At 46.4% G+C, this 18,050-nt stretch overlaps 1 protein-coding gene across 1 annotated transcript in view; it reads left to right on the plus strand.

Annotated features, from left to right (window-relative positions):
* Positions 1 to 18,050, plus strand: part of KCNH1 (potassium voltage-gated channel subfamily H member 1) — a 375,464-nt gene that overhangs the window by 43,062 nt on the left and 314,352 nt on the right. Inside the window, 2 exon segments of the mRNA XM_021063876.1 lie at positions 4,511 to 4,639; positions 13,782 to 13,900. Of these exon segments, the coding sequence (XP_020919535.1) occupies positions 4,511 to 4,639; positions 13,782 to 13,900 (248 nt within the window).

The following is an 18,050-nucleotide window of genomic DNA, read 5'->3' on the forward strand; positions in this document are numbered from 1 at the left end:
ATCGAGCCTGCTTCCCCCATAGATGGTAGTCAGATTCGTTTCTGCTGAGCCACGATGGGAACTCCTGCCACACCCTCTTATCCTCTCTACACTTATTTGTTTTAGGAAACCTGACTCCAGATCCATCGGTCTGTTTCCTGGGACAGACTGCCATTCTCTAGTCTAGTTTCTTGACCTTTCCGAATGGCCGCAGCACATGCAGCCCTTCCCAAGAGCCAGTCACAGTGGCTTGGTCCATTCTGTGGTGTTGAAAGTGGCCTGGCTGCCTGGTTATAGAGAGTTCTTGAGAGGAGGTCTGGGGTAGGGGGAAGATGGTTGGGGGCCGGCGCACTCATACATCTGAGCCTTGCTGTTTTGTTATCTGACTGTTGTGGTTGAGCAACCCCATACTCGGGGTAGGTTGTCAAGGGTAGGTTGTAAGAGATGACTGTCACAGAGTGACCAGGAGGAAGAGCCTGACCCAGAACGGCCCCGCCCTGCACTGAGCATCCTCAGCCAGCAAACGGCCGCAGCCTCTGCCATCTGTGGGATGTGTTTCTCCTGGATTTGTGTAGGAGTCTTCCTTTAATATAGAATTTATCATTTGGAGTTCCCTTTGTGGCTCAGTGGGTTATGAACCTGACTGGTATCCGAAGATGTGGGTTGGATCCCTGGCCTCACTCAGTGGGTTAAGGATCTAGTGTTGCAGTGAGCTGTGGTGTAGGTCGCAGACACGGCTTGGATATGGCATGGCTGTGGTGTAGGCTGACGGCTACAGCTCTGATTCAGTCTCTACCCTGGGAACTTCCATATGCTGCAGGTGCAGCCCTAAAAAAGCCAAAAAAAAAAAAGAAGAAGAAGAAAGAAAATTTATCATTGATCCTGTTCTTTTTGTAGAAACAGGACATTAAATACTTGCTTTTTCCACTGTAACCACCTGGGTGAGGAGTAGAATTTTAAATTCCTCCTGTTTCTGCATGTGTGTGTGTGTGAGTATTTGTGCATTCATTGTCTCTTTTATATCTGGATGGAATGGATCAAGCTGCAGAATCTGGGCTCTAGGAGGCCTCTGCCTCCTGGCAGGCTTCATTTAAATGGAGCCAAAGGGTTCCTGGATATCCTTGGGTACATCCAGAGGGGTGTAAGGGAAAATTTGGGGTGGGGGGGCTTCAGCTCTGAGTGATTCATGTTTGCTTGAAGGAACTGTTTCATATCCTGAGACTTTTGAGTAATGTTTCATTAGTTAAAAATGCTTCGCTCTTAAGAAGAAGTGAAAGGTTGAAATGACTGGTCCCTAGGAGGGACTCTTGTTCGTTTTTGGAAGAATTTCAGAAAGGGAAAAATGTAAGCCCATTCTTCTTGCTTTGCTAGATTGTTTGGTTAGTGATTATCTGGGAGAGAGGCAGGTAACTGTGGAGACACTGGAAGTGGGACTTCTTTCCTTGAAACCCAGCAAGCATTCCTAGAGCTTGTTGAGTTTCACGGTTGCAGGCCGGGGGCTCCTGGATGCGACCTTGTGTGACCCAGTGCCTACCACTGCATTGGATGCCATCAGAATGGGGGTGCGGGGCCGGAAGACAGAAGAGGTAGATCAGGTCTCTTGCCCTTGGGGTGCACTGTGATCTCTCTAAAGAAACAGTTCTCAACTGTTAAGGTGTTGGGGGGCCAGTATGTAGCCTGTTCTTTCTCCGCCTGTGATCCGAAGCAATTGAGAGGGATATAGGAATCAGGCGAATGGAGGTTAAAATAGCACCTCTATGACTAATAAAGCTAATCCTAGAGAATGTGGTTTATATCTGTGGGCAGGTGAGTGTCTAAAAGTGAATCCTAGAATCAGATGGACTTACCCACCCCATACAGGTGACACCGGAGAACCGTAGCTTCTCCTTCTGCCAGCCATCTCTCCTGCCCTCTGACCTTCCCCGTAACATTTAAAGAAAGGATGGGGAAGCAGAGCAGAAGGCACACTAATCTCTAAGAAAGCAGAGGAGGAGAAGTGGCCAGGCTGCCTATGTCCAATTCTTGCCCCCAGATTGCAACCCAGGGAAACCGCCTGGAGTGTTACATTGAAAGATGTCCCTCCACAGGGAAACACCAGCTGTGGGAAAAGGGGGTTCCCACCCTCAGCACGCCCAAGTGATCAGCTGGAGATGAACTCTTAAAGCCATACATACTGACTTTATACGTTTTTGGCACAAGATACGTATTTAGATATTAAGGAATGGTCAGAGTAGCATATGTTTACTAAGGGAGCATTTCTGGAAGGAAACAACGGGCACAGTTTGGTGGAGAGAAGCACGAAGCTTTAAACAGATTGGCCAGTTGAAATGGGGGCAGAGCTCCAGATGAACTTGAACTGTGGTAAAATGAAAATGTCTTTCCACTATGACTAAGACTAAGTGGGTCTTGTCATCTGGAGATGTGGGTTAGTGCCATCAGTCCCAGTAGTCGTCAAGCTTAGATGGCCCAAGTTCACAGGCATGAGGCCCAGCTGGTGCAGTGCAGTGGGTGGCCCCCTGGGCGGCAGCTCTGAAGGGGGTGGTTCCGGAGGTTCCAGCCAGACGAGGCTCCTGGGGTTACAGCCTGCAGGGGGGTCCTCTCATCTGATTTATTACTAGTTTGATAAATTAGGAATATATGCATTTATGAGCTGGAAGAATATTAAAGTTTTCTTTAAAGCCAAAAGAAAAGGTTTTTAAAACAATTTTCTGCCTTACCGGCTAAGGTACAACTGAGAGGTGTATGTAGGCTCAGTTATTGTGATGCTTTCTTTTGAGTTTTCTGCTGCTTAAGTGAAAGCGGTTTAAAATCCCACAGGTTCTGAGGAGGAGACTGGAAGCAACTGTGCCAGAGACCTTCCCAAACCAGCGGGTAATTCAGAGAGCACAGGGTTTTTTTTTTTTTGTTTTGGTTTTTGATCTTGGAATGCGGTGTGTGGTTTTTTTGTAAGGTGGATGTGTTCTTTCAAAACACGTTTTTCTTAAGGTGATATAAGGTATTTGTCTCCCAGAAATACCAGAAACTGGCCGCTGAAAAGGGAAGGGGAATGGATAGAGGTTTCACATGAACTATGAACAAGCATATAAGCAGCATTGAAGGAGGACATATTCCTTTCTGATCCATTTGCTGCCTCGTTGTCTGCACATTGTAGGGTTATTCATACCTACATATGAATACGCGGTGTAGCCAGATAACTGAACTTGTTATTAAGTTAAATTGGCTACTCTAATGTTAATCAGAGATGTTTGTCTGTCCGTGTTGAACAGTATAGTTTGATGTGATTGCAGGTAGAGAGACCCACGTGGTCTTTGGGGATCTATTTCCACCTCCAAGACTGAGTGAGGTGCTTGTTTTCTGCCTCCTAAATAACACAATATATGTAAAATGCTGAGCCCAGTGCCTGATGCATAGGAAAGCTTCTCTAATACTGAACAACATGGAGAAATATTTACTGTACTTTAATTTGAAAATGGTTATAAAAGTATGTATAGTCTTATCCCAGTTATGCAAAATTCAGCACGTAGTTATGCAATTCTTGTACGTCTGATGTTGATTTTGGAAGTGGGAGATAAGAGCGAGGTGGGGTGAGCAGACCACTGCCTTGTGCCCCATTTAGTTTTGTGTCACAGAGGAGATCGGTGCATCTTGCTCTGATGTCCTCAATAGGTGGAAAACATTCGTTTGTTCTCCTTATTTTTTCTGGAAGCCAGAGACGGCCTGTGCGCAGATGTGGTTGGGCCCTCACTCTGAGAAGTCAGTTAAATGAGCCCTGCCCACCTTCTCCTTCTGTGGTTTGGGGCAGTGCTTGGGAAGAGCTCATTTATCTCCCGTTTTAGCTCAGGAGCAAGGACTGGAAGTTGAAACACATTCACCGAGCTTCCCAAAGCCTTAAGTAATCCCAGCCCAAAGCCACCTGGAAGCCCAGGGCCACCTGGGAGAGCCACTGTGGTGATCCTTTTCTGTCCTCAGTGTGTGTCCCTTGCCACAGTATTGGACCTTTGGGATTTTTGTTTTGGGGAGAGAGACTTAGAAATATAGCTTCTAGGCCATGGTTAATGGAGCATTTGAACCAAATTGATGGATTCCCAAACTGAATTTTGATACTCGGGCCCCTTCGCAATGGAACTTTGAGTTTCATGGCCTGCTGGCCATGGTGGGCGATACCCCAACTGGCCCCTCCTCTTTGTCTGCTCACTGCGTGGTCCGAGGAAAGTCTTTAGGTCTCTGTACCTTAGTTCCTTCCATAAGATCAGAAGGGATTGTCAACCTGTTTTCTATTTGTTTTGCAAGGGTTAAGAAATCTGTGCTGACGAAGTTACTTGAACAGAGGAAAACCCCCACTAAGTGGTTACTGTGAACGTTTTTATTCCACCCAAAGAAGAATGAATGGGATAATACTCCAGCATCTGAAGGAGTGAAACCATTTCAAACATGAATTAATATGTGTCCCTGTTCACTCCCAAGTCTTTGCTTCCATAGGCCCTCAAATGAGAATGCAAATTACTGACCAACCTTTTGATATTTCTTTCAGGGACACCTGTGTGGTTCTTTGTGAAAATTGCTCCAATTCGAAACGAACAGGATAAAGTGGTTTTATTTCTTTGCACTTTCAGTGACATAACAGCTTTCAAACAGCCAATTGAGGATGATTCATGTAAAGGTTTGTAATTCTGATTTATACAAATACCTTTATGCCTTTTTTGGCCTGTAGTGTGACTCTGGGTACAGAGAATTGGAGGTTGCCAAGGTGATCTCTGCACAAGGATCACAGTTTAAACTTTAATTTGTGTTGGGTAAAAAGCATTGTATCCTTCTGGAATGTACTGAAGGAAAAGAAAGGAAGGAAAAACGCTTCGGCTAGGAAGGCGTTTGAATCAATTTTGCACCTTTGTAGATTAACCCTTACCCAGTGGACAGAAGGAGGTCATTGGGCACCTCTGGTGGCGTCAGGATCTTTGCAGATTTTCACATGACAGTTGCCAGTCACCCAGGTGAGGCAGGTCATGGCCGCATTCATTGTATTTACCTATAAACTTCCTTGGTTTGACTAAGTTCTAGCATCTCAAGCGTGTAGATTTGAGTACACCTCTACCTCGGTGGTTGATTGAATGGTCTGTGGCTGCTTAGTTCATCTGAAATACGGTCTTCATGAGGCCAGTGTCTTTGTTGACGTTCCCATGTGGGTCACTTAATCAGCTCTGGGATCAGAGATGTCAGCCTTCGTCTCAGCCATCATCACCTGCTTGTGTTACGTGAATAACACGGGGGACTTGGGGAAGGAGATGGCCTGGGCTTTCGAGAACAACTCCCCTTCTGAAGACGTCTGGTCATCAGGTTGTACCGACGACGTTACTCCCAGAGGCTCGGGGTTAGGAGGTGTCAGAGGACTCTCTCTGCCCCCCCCTCAAGGTAACCGGGAGGCCGGGAGCTCTTTCGAGTGGCAGGGTTTCCTGGCCCCCCGGCTGACTTTCCAGCTCTACCTGAGGACCCAGCTCCTTGCAGTTTCCTGAGATGCAGCAGAGAGCGAAGAGCAGCGTTCGGGGGAGAGTCCAGCTGGGGCGTGTTATCCTCGAGGTGACAAAGGCGTGAGTGTTCCGTGGCCGGAGAGGAGGAAATGAAGAGCATGACCTGAGTCTCCCTCAGGGGCCGTGTGCTTGGAGGTTGTTTAAAATCCTCCCTCATCTGGACACGCACATTTGTCAGGCTCAGAGCAAAGTGTTGTGTATGCCAGTGCCTCCTCTTTTTTTTTTTTTAATTTGACCAGCTATAGCTCAAGAAATCAAATGCAGCCTGCCTTTTGGTTTCAAGACTCAGCAGATGTAAAGTTTCTCAACTAGTCTGAGCCTCCTGAAGTCTCTTTTCCTCCTGCAGACTTGGGCTTCCCTGATTTCTAGTTTCTTTTCTTTTTTTTTTCCCCAGTGGCTGCACTTGTGGCATATGGGAGTTCCTGGGCCAGGGATTGAATCCAAGCCATAGCTGTGATCCATGCCGCAGCTGCAGCTGTGCTGGATCCTTTAACCCACTGCACTGGCTGGGGATCGAATCCGTGCCTCTGCAGCGACCCAAGCTGCTGCAGTCAGATTCTTAACCCACTGTGCCACAGCGGGAGCTCCTCATTTCTAGGTTCTGACTTGAAGCCTTTTCAGTGCGGTAGGTATCACCTAGCAATAGGCTCATCCTTGTCACCTTACTACCATCTGGAAAGGCCGTTGGCTTTTTTAACCAGGTAAACTCCTAAATAGTGTTTTACAGGTAATCGGATATTTTGACACCTTTGCAGGTTTTCTCTGAAAGATGAGAACTAGGTGATTTGGTTGAATCAGGATGTTTTCTCATCGTCTTTGCTGAACGTTTTCAGGTGATGGACAGGAAAGGCTTGTTTAGCGGGAAAGGCCTTGTCAACCCAGAACACTCCCCACCTGCCACCTAGGTGTCTGCATGTGGCTCTCAGGAAACCCGCAGGAAGAGAGACAGTAGAGTGACTCACTGAGGTTTATTTTCCAGGAATAAAATGTTCCACGTTGTTAATCTTGCCTCACTGATGCGTTTCCCTTGCTGATAAAGAGTTTTGGTGTATTCACACACAGACACAGACACACACACACACATATATACACTTACCTACTCCCTGTTAGCCAAGGGAACCAGATAATAATTCCCTTTGTCGGTGAAATAAATAGGAATAATACATGGCTTGATTCCTAAAAATTTAAAACACACACACGCACACACACACTTTAGCCTCAGTATTGGAAAGCTGCTCGTGGATTGCAATAATGTCTCCTCCAAGACCTGACTTTATAAGCCTGTCCCTCCCCAGGGCTGTGGCAGACTCTCCCACTTGTCATGTCACTGTGCCCTTGACCCACTTTGCTTTGGTGGTCTGCTTGTTCGAACGAGGTCAGATTTTATATCAGTCTGTTTAGGGTGGAAGAGCGTGGTGATTCTCCAGGCCTTGTTAGTTGTGAGGCTATAAACTGCAGTTCTGGCTGCAAGGGTCCCGTCTGGGTGGAAAATGCACTACCGTGTGGCCTCATTATTCTCCTGATTTGACCTTTCATAAAAACATCCTCACATTGTGAGGTTGCAGTGGATCTGGCCGGGCTTTCAGGGCAGCACCTCGATTAGCATGAAGAGTCTCAAGAGTCTTAAGCTAACCCAGGCTTAGATGGAATTCACTTTGGAGATGGAGCAGAAGGGTAGGTAATTGAAAACCCCAGAGATTATGGCATAGCAATGTAAGATGTATTCCTATCATTAGATTTGTCTTTTTTTAAAAAGTCACTTATGCTCAGATTGTCTTTAAAATGACTTGGTTTTCTCTGATCCAAGTCGTGCCTAGCTTTGGGGCTTGGAAGTAGGGTGATTTCAGAACCACTCTGTGCCTAACTTTTCCCCACAAACAGCCCACAAAGGGGGAAACACATGGATGGGAGCACTGGCCATAGACTGTTAGCGTCTGACACAGAGTAACTCCCCCTCAGCCCTGAGCTCCAGGCACATGTGCCGCGTCCCGAGGATGCTCCCTGAGCATCTTTCATCTAATATGTCAGTTCTCATGACCCTTTTCATGGACTGTCCAGACTCCTGACTTCGTCACCTCCTCTTTCCTGTGCATCTTTTGACGCTTCCCTTGCTCACAGGCTCGCAGATGGCACAGGGGGCAGGGGTCTGCTGTTTGATAACAGCTCTGGTTGTGTGTGTGTGTTTGTGTGTGTGTGTGTGTGTGTGTGTGTGTGTGTGTGTTTAAAGGCTGAAGGAGATTGTAGGTGGGCATTCTTGCTTGAAATGAGATTCCATGATGCTCCGGGGGTTTCCTTATCTCTTGCTTTTCTGTTACTGTGGATAATTGAGAGGAGGCTGTAAGGTGTTTTTCTCTGTCCCGTCTTCTCTTCAGAGCCAGGAACCGTGGGCAGGAGGGTAGAGAAGAGACCGAGCGGGGGGCTCAGAGATTTCTCTCTGCATTGTTCACCAGAGGATGAGTCATCCGTGTTCTCTCTCGTACCTCAGCGGATAATCTCACTTCGAAGGAGCAAATGCATTTTCAAAGATCCATGGATTTACTTCCAAATTCGAGTTAAAGTTGAGCCAAGAGCAGACAAAAAAAGGAATGTAAAACTCCAGAGGAGATTTTTTAAAGGCCAGAGATTGAGAATATTCAGGGCTGAAGGCTCTGACAAGCTGTTCTAACTGCCTGCCTCCGCCGTGGGTGTGTGAGGTGCTCTTGGCAAGAAAGCGAGGGATGGATACAAGGCCCGGCCCCTCCCCTCCGTATTAACACGTTATCTCTCTGCCCATCCGTCGGGTGACTGAAAGCTGAGGATGCAGTGACTGCTGCTTGAAGAAGCCATCCTAGATGTTTTGGTTATTTGTCCCTTGATAGGGACACGTCTGGGGAGGAAACCTTGGGGAGACCTAGGCAGGGTCCCACGGTGACCTGGGCATCGGTGGACCTGTGTCCATTGTTTCTGCTAGAGGTTCAGTTGTGGCACCCACGCCCCTGAGAGAATCCGAGACTCCTCAGATTGGGACAAGCCCGGCCGCAGCGCCTCCTCAGGGTGACTCGGGCGTGGTTCCCTGCAGGTTCCCTCTAGTGTCTCTGGACTTTCCCTGGGAGCAGCTGGCCTTCCATCTCATCCCATCTCTTCTGGCCAAGGGAGGACCCTAACACAGCCTGTGGGGGACTCTTCCCAGGTGAGGCCAGGAGCCAGGGTGGGCTCGGACACGGGGGACAGCAGGGTCCTTCCTGGGAAGGGTGAAGGACCCAGGAAATCCTTCCTGGCTGCTTGCCGGATTGCAAACTGGGCGCCCCTCCTCGAGTCCTTCCTCCCCTCCTGCTCCCCTCCTCTCATTTTTCCTGATCACGTGGTGCTTTTGACCCACACCCCAGCCTCTGCCTGCCTTGTGGTGGCATTTATGACAGAACTGGAAGAACCCTGAGCTAAAGGTTTCTTCACTTGCGCTCCGTTCACCGTTGAGCTCCTGGATGGGTTATAGTTGTTGGATGGGCGCAGAAATACCTCCTAAAACTTAGCAGAGTCTGTAAAACGGGCTGCTTATCCTCTGGGAGTTTATGCCCCTTGGAAACCCGGACAGAAGGAGAACCATAGAGAAAAGAGTTCTTCATCCACGTGCATTCAGTGTACACACTCCGGGATGTCTTTGGGGTCTCTGGCCTCAGGGAACCAGGAGCCCCTGCTTGGCACCGTCTCCTCGGTGCCAAGGTGAGCAAATACACGCAGTGAAGCCTAGTCAGTGATGGCATGGGAGTCCGCCTGCGGCAGTGGGGTACACGGGCAGGAGCGGGCAGTCGTGCGGGGTAGGGGGCAGGGTGGTATCAGGGAAAGGCTTCCTTCAAGGCCGAGGGTGTTGCAGCTGCTGCCTTCTTGTCCTCGTGGCAAATGATCGTGTGGTTTCCCCCAGGCCAGGTCATCCTGAGCTGGATTCTCACTGGGCTCGTCTCTCCCAGCTGGCCTTTTGGACAAGAGCAAATTCACATTTTCCAGGAATGTTTTTCCTGACGGCTCTGCAATAAGGGACATTGCTGTCCAAATGGTACATTTCTCTTCCCCCAAACCCATTTGCTTCTCCTCTGTGGTTTTTAAAATTTTTTATTGAAGGATAGTTGATTTACAGGATTGTGTTAGTTTGAGGTGTACAGCAAAAGGATTCCTATACGTGTTCTTTTTCAGATCGTTTTCCATCAGAGTTTATGACAAGATGGTGAATTTGGTTCCCTGGGCAATGCTGTAAATTCTTGTTGATTACCTGTTTTATATGTAGTTAGCGTGCATCTGTTAATCTCAAATTCCTAATTTATCCTACCTTTCCCTGTTGGTAACCGTAAGTCTGTTTTCGATGTCTGCGAGTCTTTTTCTGTTTTATAAGTTCACTTGCATTTTTTTTTTTAGATTCCACACGTAAATGATACCCTGTACCTGTCTTTCTCAATTCGACTTGCTTTTCTTCTGTGCTTTTAATCTTATTGCGTGGCTGTCACCACAGTCACCCAAACCGGGGACCACAGGCCACCTGCACTGCCTCTTCCCTCTCTCTGTGGCCACTGATTCTACCTCTGCAGCTGTTCTCGAGGCTCCCCTTGTCACCTGGTCTCGGCCCGCATGGTGTCTTGTCTGGATTCTGACGGGTCTTCTCTCCGTCGACCCCCTTCTCTTTTCTTAGCTCCCTATCCACAGTGCCACTCTGCCCGAAAATGCCCTCGCCATACTTAACCTTCCTCACTGAAGTGCTTTCAATCGAAGTTCACGTTTCTGAACTTGCTGTTGGGGTTCTTACACCTGAGTTCTTCTCCATCTGGCCGCGGATGGCCTCCTTCGCGTCATTTCAGGCCTCCCTCTTCCTCCTCCTCTCTCCAGGCCATGCTCCATGCATCTAGCCATTTTGAAGGTCTTACGCTTCGCTGATGTATTACCTTATTTTATGATTTTCTGCTTCCCTAGGTGCTGTTTCTTCCATGTGGAATGTCAGTCTTTTCCTTCCTGAGTTCAGCTAACTCCTACTCACCTTTTAAAGTTTGTTCTAGGAGGTATTCCTGTTGCAGCTCAGTGGTTAGTGAATCCGACTAGGAACCATGAGGTTTCGGGTTCGATCCCTGGCCTTGCTCAGTGGGTTAAGGATCCCGGCGTTGCCTTGAGCTGTGGTATAGGTCACAGACACCGCTCGGATCCCACGTTGTTGTGGCTGTGGTGTAGGCCATCGGCTACAGCTCCGATTCAACCCCTAGCCTGGGAACCTCCATGTGCCTCGGGAGTGGCCCAAGAAAATGGCAAAAAGACAAAAGACAAAAAAAAAAAAAAGTTTGCTCTTGGAGTTCCCACTGTGGCACAATGGAATCAGTGGTATCTCGGGGTGCTGGGACCCAGGTTTGATCCCCGGCCCAGCACAGTGAGTTGGGGGATATGGCGTTGCTGCAGCTCCGGCTTGGGTTGCAGCTGGAGCTTGGATCTGATCTCTGGCCTGGGAGCTCCATATGCCATGGGGTGGCCAAAAAAGAAACAAATGAAATAAATAATTAAATAAAAGTTTGCTCTAGTGTCACCTCCCCTGGGAAGCTGTCCGTGATTGCCCAGCCTGGACTGAATATGCCTTCTCTGGACAGTCTTGGTCATCGCATCCTGTACTCATCTGCTGTAGAGTTTAGCTTTACTGTATCATGTTTCTAAAAGAATCTCTCAGTCTTCCCCACTAGAGCGCATGCTCTTTGAGACCAGAGTCTGTACCTTATTCATCTTAGTATCTGCAGTACCTAGCACTGTGCTGGTACATAGTAGTCATGTTTAAAATTAATATGTGCTGAATGAAATTTTTTTTTTTTTGTCTGCACTGCAGCATGTGAAATTCCCGGGCCAGGGACTGAACCTGTGCCATAGTTGCAGCAACACCACATCCTTAACCTCTGTGCCACGTGGGAACTTCCTTTTGTGTGTGTGTGTGATTGAATGAAGCTCTTTCATCTGGCTCAGCATGATTCCTATTACAAAGTGTCTCGAGTCCAGAAAGACAATAATGTGGGAGTGGAACTTGGGAAAGAACTTACTGCCTGCCTTTGGAGTAGACTGAGCCTGCCCATCCTGTTCGAGGTGTGATGGAGTATTTCACACTGCTTGTCCCTTTCCCATCCGACACTCACTCACCCTCCTGTGCCCTCCACTCAGCCCGCCGAGGGCCGGCTCCTTCAAGAGCCTCATTCTTGAAAAGAGAATCAGGACGAGAGTGAGGGGCTCGCCAGAGCCTGGGGGAAAATGCCTGAGGTCCAGGGGTCTTTCTTTTTCTTTCTTTCTTTCTTTTCTTTTTTGTTCTATGTCATCTGATGGCCCTGGGCCATGCCAGGCAGGATGAGGGATGTCTGCCCTGCCGCCTCCCTCTTATTGGTGCCAGGTGCCAGGTCGTGGTGGTGGTGATGGTGGCAGGTGTGAGTAGCATGGGGTGGGGGTGGGTTGCAGAGCCCTTGCTGATGTTTCCGTGTACAGCTGTTTTCTCCCTGATTGAAAAATGTACTTTCTGCTCCTCATGAAAAGCTTTGCAGAATTCAGTTCCAGTTTTGTTTTGGGCTGAAGGAGAGCCTGACTCTGAAAAAGACTTAAAAAAAATCCTAGTCCATTGTTCACTCAAGCAAATTCTGGCAAGCACTTTCATAAATGGCCCATTTGAGGAAGATGTCAAAGACCCCTGGAGACCTGGGCTGTCCCCTCCTGTCACTATCAGTGGGACCCCCACAGCCCAACCACTGTGGACCTCTTTTCAAGCTGACTCCAGCAAGTCCCATTTTTCTGCTTAATGGCATCAGAATGGATGAAAATACCACTATCTTTTATTAAAGCCCAGAACTTCTGGAATGAGAGAAGAAGGAGCCAATTTTCTATTCTTGCTATGTTGACAAAAATTTATACAGATCATGATTCTTAAAAGTTGTGCAAAAAAAAAAAAAAAAAGGGCCATTCATCTACTTGACTCCACTGTCCTCTGGATTCCCAGTCTGTCTTGGAAAGGTGCTCCAGGGTAAAATTTGGTAATTGAGATTTCTGATGCAAGGCGCTGACTACTAAACTCTAAAGGACAAAAAATAAAATTGCTTAGTCTTGCTTTTAGCTGTCATGTAAAGATAGTTGCCTGCCCTATTTGCTGTCTACCCCCCATCCAGGTCTTTCGTCCCCCCTAGCCCCAAGCTCGGTTTTGGGAACCCTTGCAGACTTCATGAGGGGTCTCATGAAGCAATGGCCATGGTCAAACCTTCATGCATATGCCATGTTGGATATTGGAATGGACAGTTGTTTTCGGGGACCTCTAAATTCTTAAATTCTACACCTTAAATTCTTAAACTCAAATTCTTAGTAAAGATCACTCGTACATGTTAGATTTTGGAGTGTAGAGTGGTCTGGATTCGAAAAAGACCTTGTCCAGAGAGCCAAGGAGGCCTCACGACAGCCTTTGTTTTAACCCATTACTCAGAGCCCACTAGACTTAGCCACTTGGTTTTACCAGGAAAAGGTGCCCTGCATTTAAGGCAGGTAGAGTATTTTATTTTCACTTTACAGATGAGATAATTAAGGCACGGAAAGCTTAAAAAGCTTGTGGATGATCGCCAGCAAGCTGGGGGCAGAGATGAGACTCGTATCCTGATTTCTTTACTCCAAGTTTAGTACTTGACTCTTTTTGTTTCTAGTTTTAAGGGGACCTCTCTGCCCCCACCTGTCCTTTCCCCATCCCGTAGCAGACTAAAATCCACCAGTATGTTTTCTGCATCTACCCAGGGATTAAGTTCCTGTCCTTGTGCCCTGACTTTGGAGAATGTGATGCATGGACTGGCCATGTGACTAGCTTGTCTAGTCATTTTAAATCCAGAGCCAGCTTGGTCTCTGCTGGATCTGAGGACATGGGGCTTGGGAATAGCCTATGCCACAAAATCAGAGAAACATCTTCATTGCCTAGTATTACCTGGCAGAAAAGGCTTGGGTCAGAGGGTTTTGGGTTCTAGACTTTTTAGCTGCCAAGGCACTTACGTAAAACAGTGCTAAGACCTGCCCTCCCGACGTTACCAAGCTCCGATTAGGATAGGGTGAAAGGGCAAGGGGAAAGTACATCCCTGTGCAGATTTGAGCGTGTCAAGGTGCACTTCTGAGCAGCGAGTCCTGATTTTGAGGATGGCCGAGGGACTCATGGATGCGGAGGAGGAGGACGGGGCGGGGGGGGTTCTGCCTCTGACAGGGCGATGTGTGGGGTAGGTGTCTGTGCACCTCTGGGACCTGGTTGGACTTGTCTCTTCTGTCTTCCACCTGCTCCAGGCTGGGGGAAGTTTGCTCGGCTGACCAGAGCACTGACAAGCAGCAGAGGGGTCCTGCAGCAGCTGGCTCCCAGCGTGCAGAAAGGCGAGAACGTCCACAAGCACTCCCGTCTGGCAGAGGTGAGGGCAAGGGCTTAGCTCAGCTGAAGCCTCGCTTCCCTTGGGCCCGTGGGCTGAGAAAATGGTACAAGGTGAGTGTGCTGGCTTGGGAGGGACCTTCAGGACCCCAGACTCTTATCCTGGCTGAGCTGCACACCACCATGTGTGACTTCGGGTCAGACTCTTAGCTCTTGTCAGCTATGTACTTTCCATATGTAAAAGGGACGGCAAGCAGCTCTTAAAGATGTCAGTTGATTTTTTTTTGAAGGAGGAGAGGAGCTGGAAGTGCCTGTATACATGTAGGATGTTTTACTTATAAACCATCAATAATTTTGTTATTTGAGCAATATGTACCAGTATAGGAAAAGATAAGGAAACAGAAAGACGAAAATAAAAATCACCTAGAATCCCACTAACCAGGTAACACTGTTATAGTTAAGTTAATGCCATAACTTTTCTTTGCGTGTAAGAAACATTCTATTTCCTGAAGCCTAAGAAACACATATTTCACATGTCAATGAAGTCAAGGCGTAGCTAAGAACCAATGTGTACATTTAAGTTGGTTGTATTGCCTTTTCTGCATTTTACATAATTGTGAACCTCTTTCCAGGTTAATAAATATACTTACAATTACTGTTGTTTTGATAACCTTTGTAGTAAGGAAAAATCGTGGCAGTGGTATTCCTGCTTTTTCTGGGACTAATGAGAGGCTGGGAAGCCTGGACAAGGTGTTTGACCAGACTTAGTTATTATTATCTGTCTCTGGTGGTTCTGCATCTAAATTGCTATTATCTCCCTTTGGTGATACTTGTTTTTTATTTTTCCAACGAGGCCAGGGTGGGACCAGTTGAGAGCACACACTTTCCACGTACCAAATTACATCTTATTCCAAGATGACAGCTTTAGCTGTCCCCCTGCCTGGTGGTGGCCAGTCCGTTCTCCATCCACACCCCGATGACAGGGCACTTTGTGACCTGCCTCCTGGCTCCTATATCCCTAAGGGAGAAACCGCCAATGTGATGCAGCTGGCAGTGGGTGCTCTGCATAGGGGCACCAAATGTCGAATGAGTTAACCACAGATCTCCCCGAGGCAGTCCAGAGCCTCTGCCAGCAGTGGGAATGGGAGCATTCATTGTATCATGTGAGAGGAGAGACACTTGGATGATGGCAGCATCGTTTCTGTGATGATAAATGAGCTCATCTAATGAGAGAAAGAACAATAAAGAGACCTTTCAGCCCACCGTCTGCACTTTTCCCTGTCCCTACTGCTTCTTTTGGTTAATCAAGTTCCTTCCTCTTCTGCTGCTCTCCACCTTGCTCACTCTTATCCAGCCGCATTCCATGCTGTTCCCCTCACACATTAGGCTTAATCTTCCCAAGCACGTGTGTGGGGCAACTTCTTCACCAATGGCAAGTCTTTGTTCAAGTGTCATTTTCTCTATGTGGCTGCCTGTATCAGTCAGGGTTCCATCAGAGAAATAGGACCAGTAGACTATTTATATATGAAGAGATATATAAGGATTGTAGGAACTGGTTTATGTGATTGTGGAGGCTAACTTGGCAAGTCCAGAATTTGTAGGGCAGCTGGGCCAACTAGAAACTCTTGGGAGGAGCTGATGCTGACGTCCACCGATGGAATTTCTTCTTTCTCAGGGAAACCTCAGTTCTGCTCTTAAGGCCTTTTCAGCTGTAGGATGAGGACCTTCCAGATCACAGAGTATAATCTCCTTTCCTGAAAGTCAGCTGATCATAGACGTGAATCACATCTACAAAATACCTTCGCAGGAACACTTAGTGTTTGACTGAACAGCTGGGCGCCCCAGCCTCGCCAAGGTGACACATGAAACTGACCCTTATCAATTTGGCTCTCGTATCCCCTTCCTTAAACCATACCTAATCTCCTACTTCCACCTAACACAAAGTTACCCAGCATATGTAACCACATCCACGTGCCATCCCTGGCCCCAGAAGAGGGTACAAAGTCCTTGGGTGATGTTCCCTCTTGCCATCTTGTAACTTCAACAGTGTGATGTAAACTTAACTCTTATCAGCACATCTTCTGTCAGCTGATGTGAAAGTATTTGCAACACAGACATTCATAACAAAATAAAGATTACTCATAACTCTTCCTCCTCTCCTTAACCTGCTCTATGCTATTTTCCACTGAACACCTTCCAATATACTGTATAGTTTACTTATTTATTGTGTTTCTTGTTCACTGATACATCCCAAGCATTTAAAACTGTGTCTGGCACATGGTAGATACTCATCACTAGGAAGTGGTTTTTCTTAATTGATCAAATGGTTGAAAGAAAGGAAATGATGCTAGTGTTTTTGTCCTCCTGTCTCATATTGATTAGCAATAGGAGGCAAACGTCTAGTCCTATCCCAAGGGCTAGTAAATTTTAATTAGCTTGGCTGGAGGCTTATGGATTTTATTGATCTTTTCAAAGAACCAACTTTTGGTTTTGCGGATTTTCTCTAATGGTTTCCTGTTTTCAATTTCATTGATTTCTGCTCTCATTTTTATTTTTCTCTTCTGTTTGGTTTGGATTGAATTTATTCCTTTTTCTAGCTTCCTAAGGTGGAAACTTAGTTTATTGATTTTTGACCTCTCTTCTTTACTAAGATATGCATTCAATCTTGTAAATTTCCCTCTAAGCATTGCTTTCACTGCATCCCACAGATTTTGATAAGTTGTGATTTCAGTTTTATTTTGTTCAGAATATTTAAAACTTTCTCTTGAGATTTCCTCTTTGATCCCATGTGTTATTTAGAGGTGTGCTATTTAATCTCTAAGTTTTTTGGGGTTTTACAATTGTCTTTCTATTACTGATTTCTGGTTTAATTCCATTGTGATCTAAGACATTGTATGATTTCTGTTCTTTTAAATTTATTAAGGTGTGTTTTATGGTCCAGAATGTGGTCTATCTTGGTGAATGTTCCGTAGGAGCTTGATAAGAATGTATATTCCGCTACTGTTGGATAAAGTAGTCTACAGGTGTCCACTGCATCCAGTTGATTGATAGTGTTGTTGAGTTCAACAGTATCTTTACTGATTTTTTTTTTTTGCCAGCCGGATCTGTCCATTTCTGATAGAGGTCTGTTGAAGCCTTCAACTACAATAGTGAATCCATCTATTTCTCCTTGTATGTCGTTCTATCAGTTTTTGCCTCATATATTTTGATGCTCTGTTGTTTGGTGCATATGCATTGTTAGGTCTTCTTGAAAAATTGACCCCTTATAATTATGTAATGCCATTCTTTATCCCTGATAACTTTTCTTTCTCTGAAGTCTGGTCTGTTAGGAATGAATATAGCACTTTCTACTTTCTTTTAATTAGCAGTAGTATGATAAATCTATCTTCATCTCTTTATTTTATTCTATACGGGTCTTTATATTTAAAGTAGATTTCATCGTGTAAAATTGAGTCTTTTTTTTTTTTCTTTTTCAGCCACACTTGTAGCATATGGAAGTTCCCAGGCCAGGGATCAAATCCAAGCTGCAGCTGCAACCTGTGCCACAGCTGTGGCAACCCTGGCTCCTTAACCCACTGTGCCACAGTGGGAGCTCATGGGTCTTGGTTCTTGATCCGCTTTGACAATCTCTGTCTTAATTGGCCTATTTAGACCATTGACATTTAAAGTGATTGTTAATGTAGTTGGATTGTTATCTGCCATGTTTTTGCTGATTTTTATTTGTTGCCTTTGTTCAGTGTTTCTATTTTGTCTTCCACTCTTTTACTGCTTTTTGTGGTTTTATTTGTTTATTTATTTTTGTCTTTTCAGGACTGCACCCATGGCATATGGAAGGTCCCAGGCCAAGGGTTGCACTGGAGCTGGAGCTGTCTGCTTACAGCATAGCTCACAGCAAAACCAGATCCTTTAGCCCCCTGGGGGAGGCCAGGGACCAAACCTGAGTCCTCATGGATGCTAGTTGGGTTTGTTACCACTGAACCACAATGGGAACTCCTGCCTTTTGTGGTTTTAACTGAGCATTTTATATGATTCTATTTTTTCTCTTTCCTTAGCATATAAATTGTATTTTTTTTTAAGTGGTTGCCCAGGAGTTTGCAGTATACATTTTCAAGCAATCCAAGTCTACTTGCAAATCCAGTCATCCCTTGGTATCCACAGGGGATTTGTTTTAGGACCCCTCACAGGTACCAAAA

Source organism: Sus scrofa, chromosome 9, assembly GCF_000003025.6.
Source record: "Sus scrofa isolate TJ Tabasco breed Duroc chromosome 9, Sscrofa11.1, whole genome shotgun sequence".
NCBI lineage: Eukaryota > Metazoa > Chordata > Mammalia > Artiodactyla > Suidae > Sus > Sus scrofa.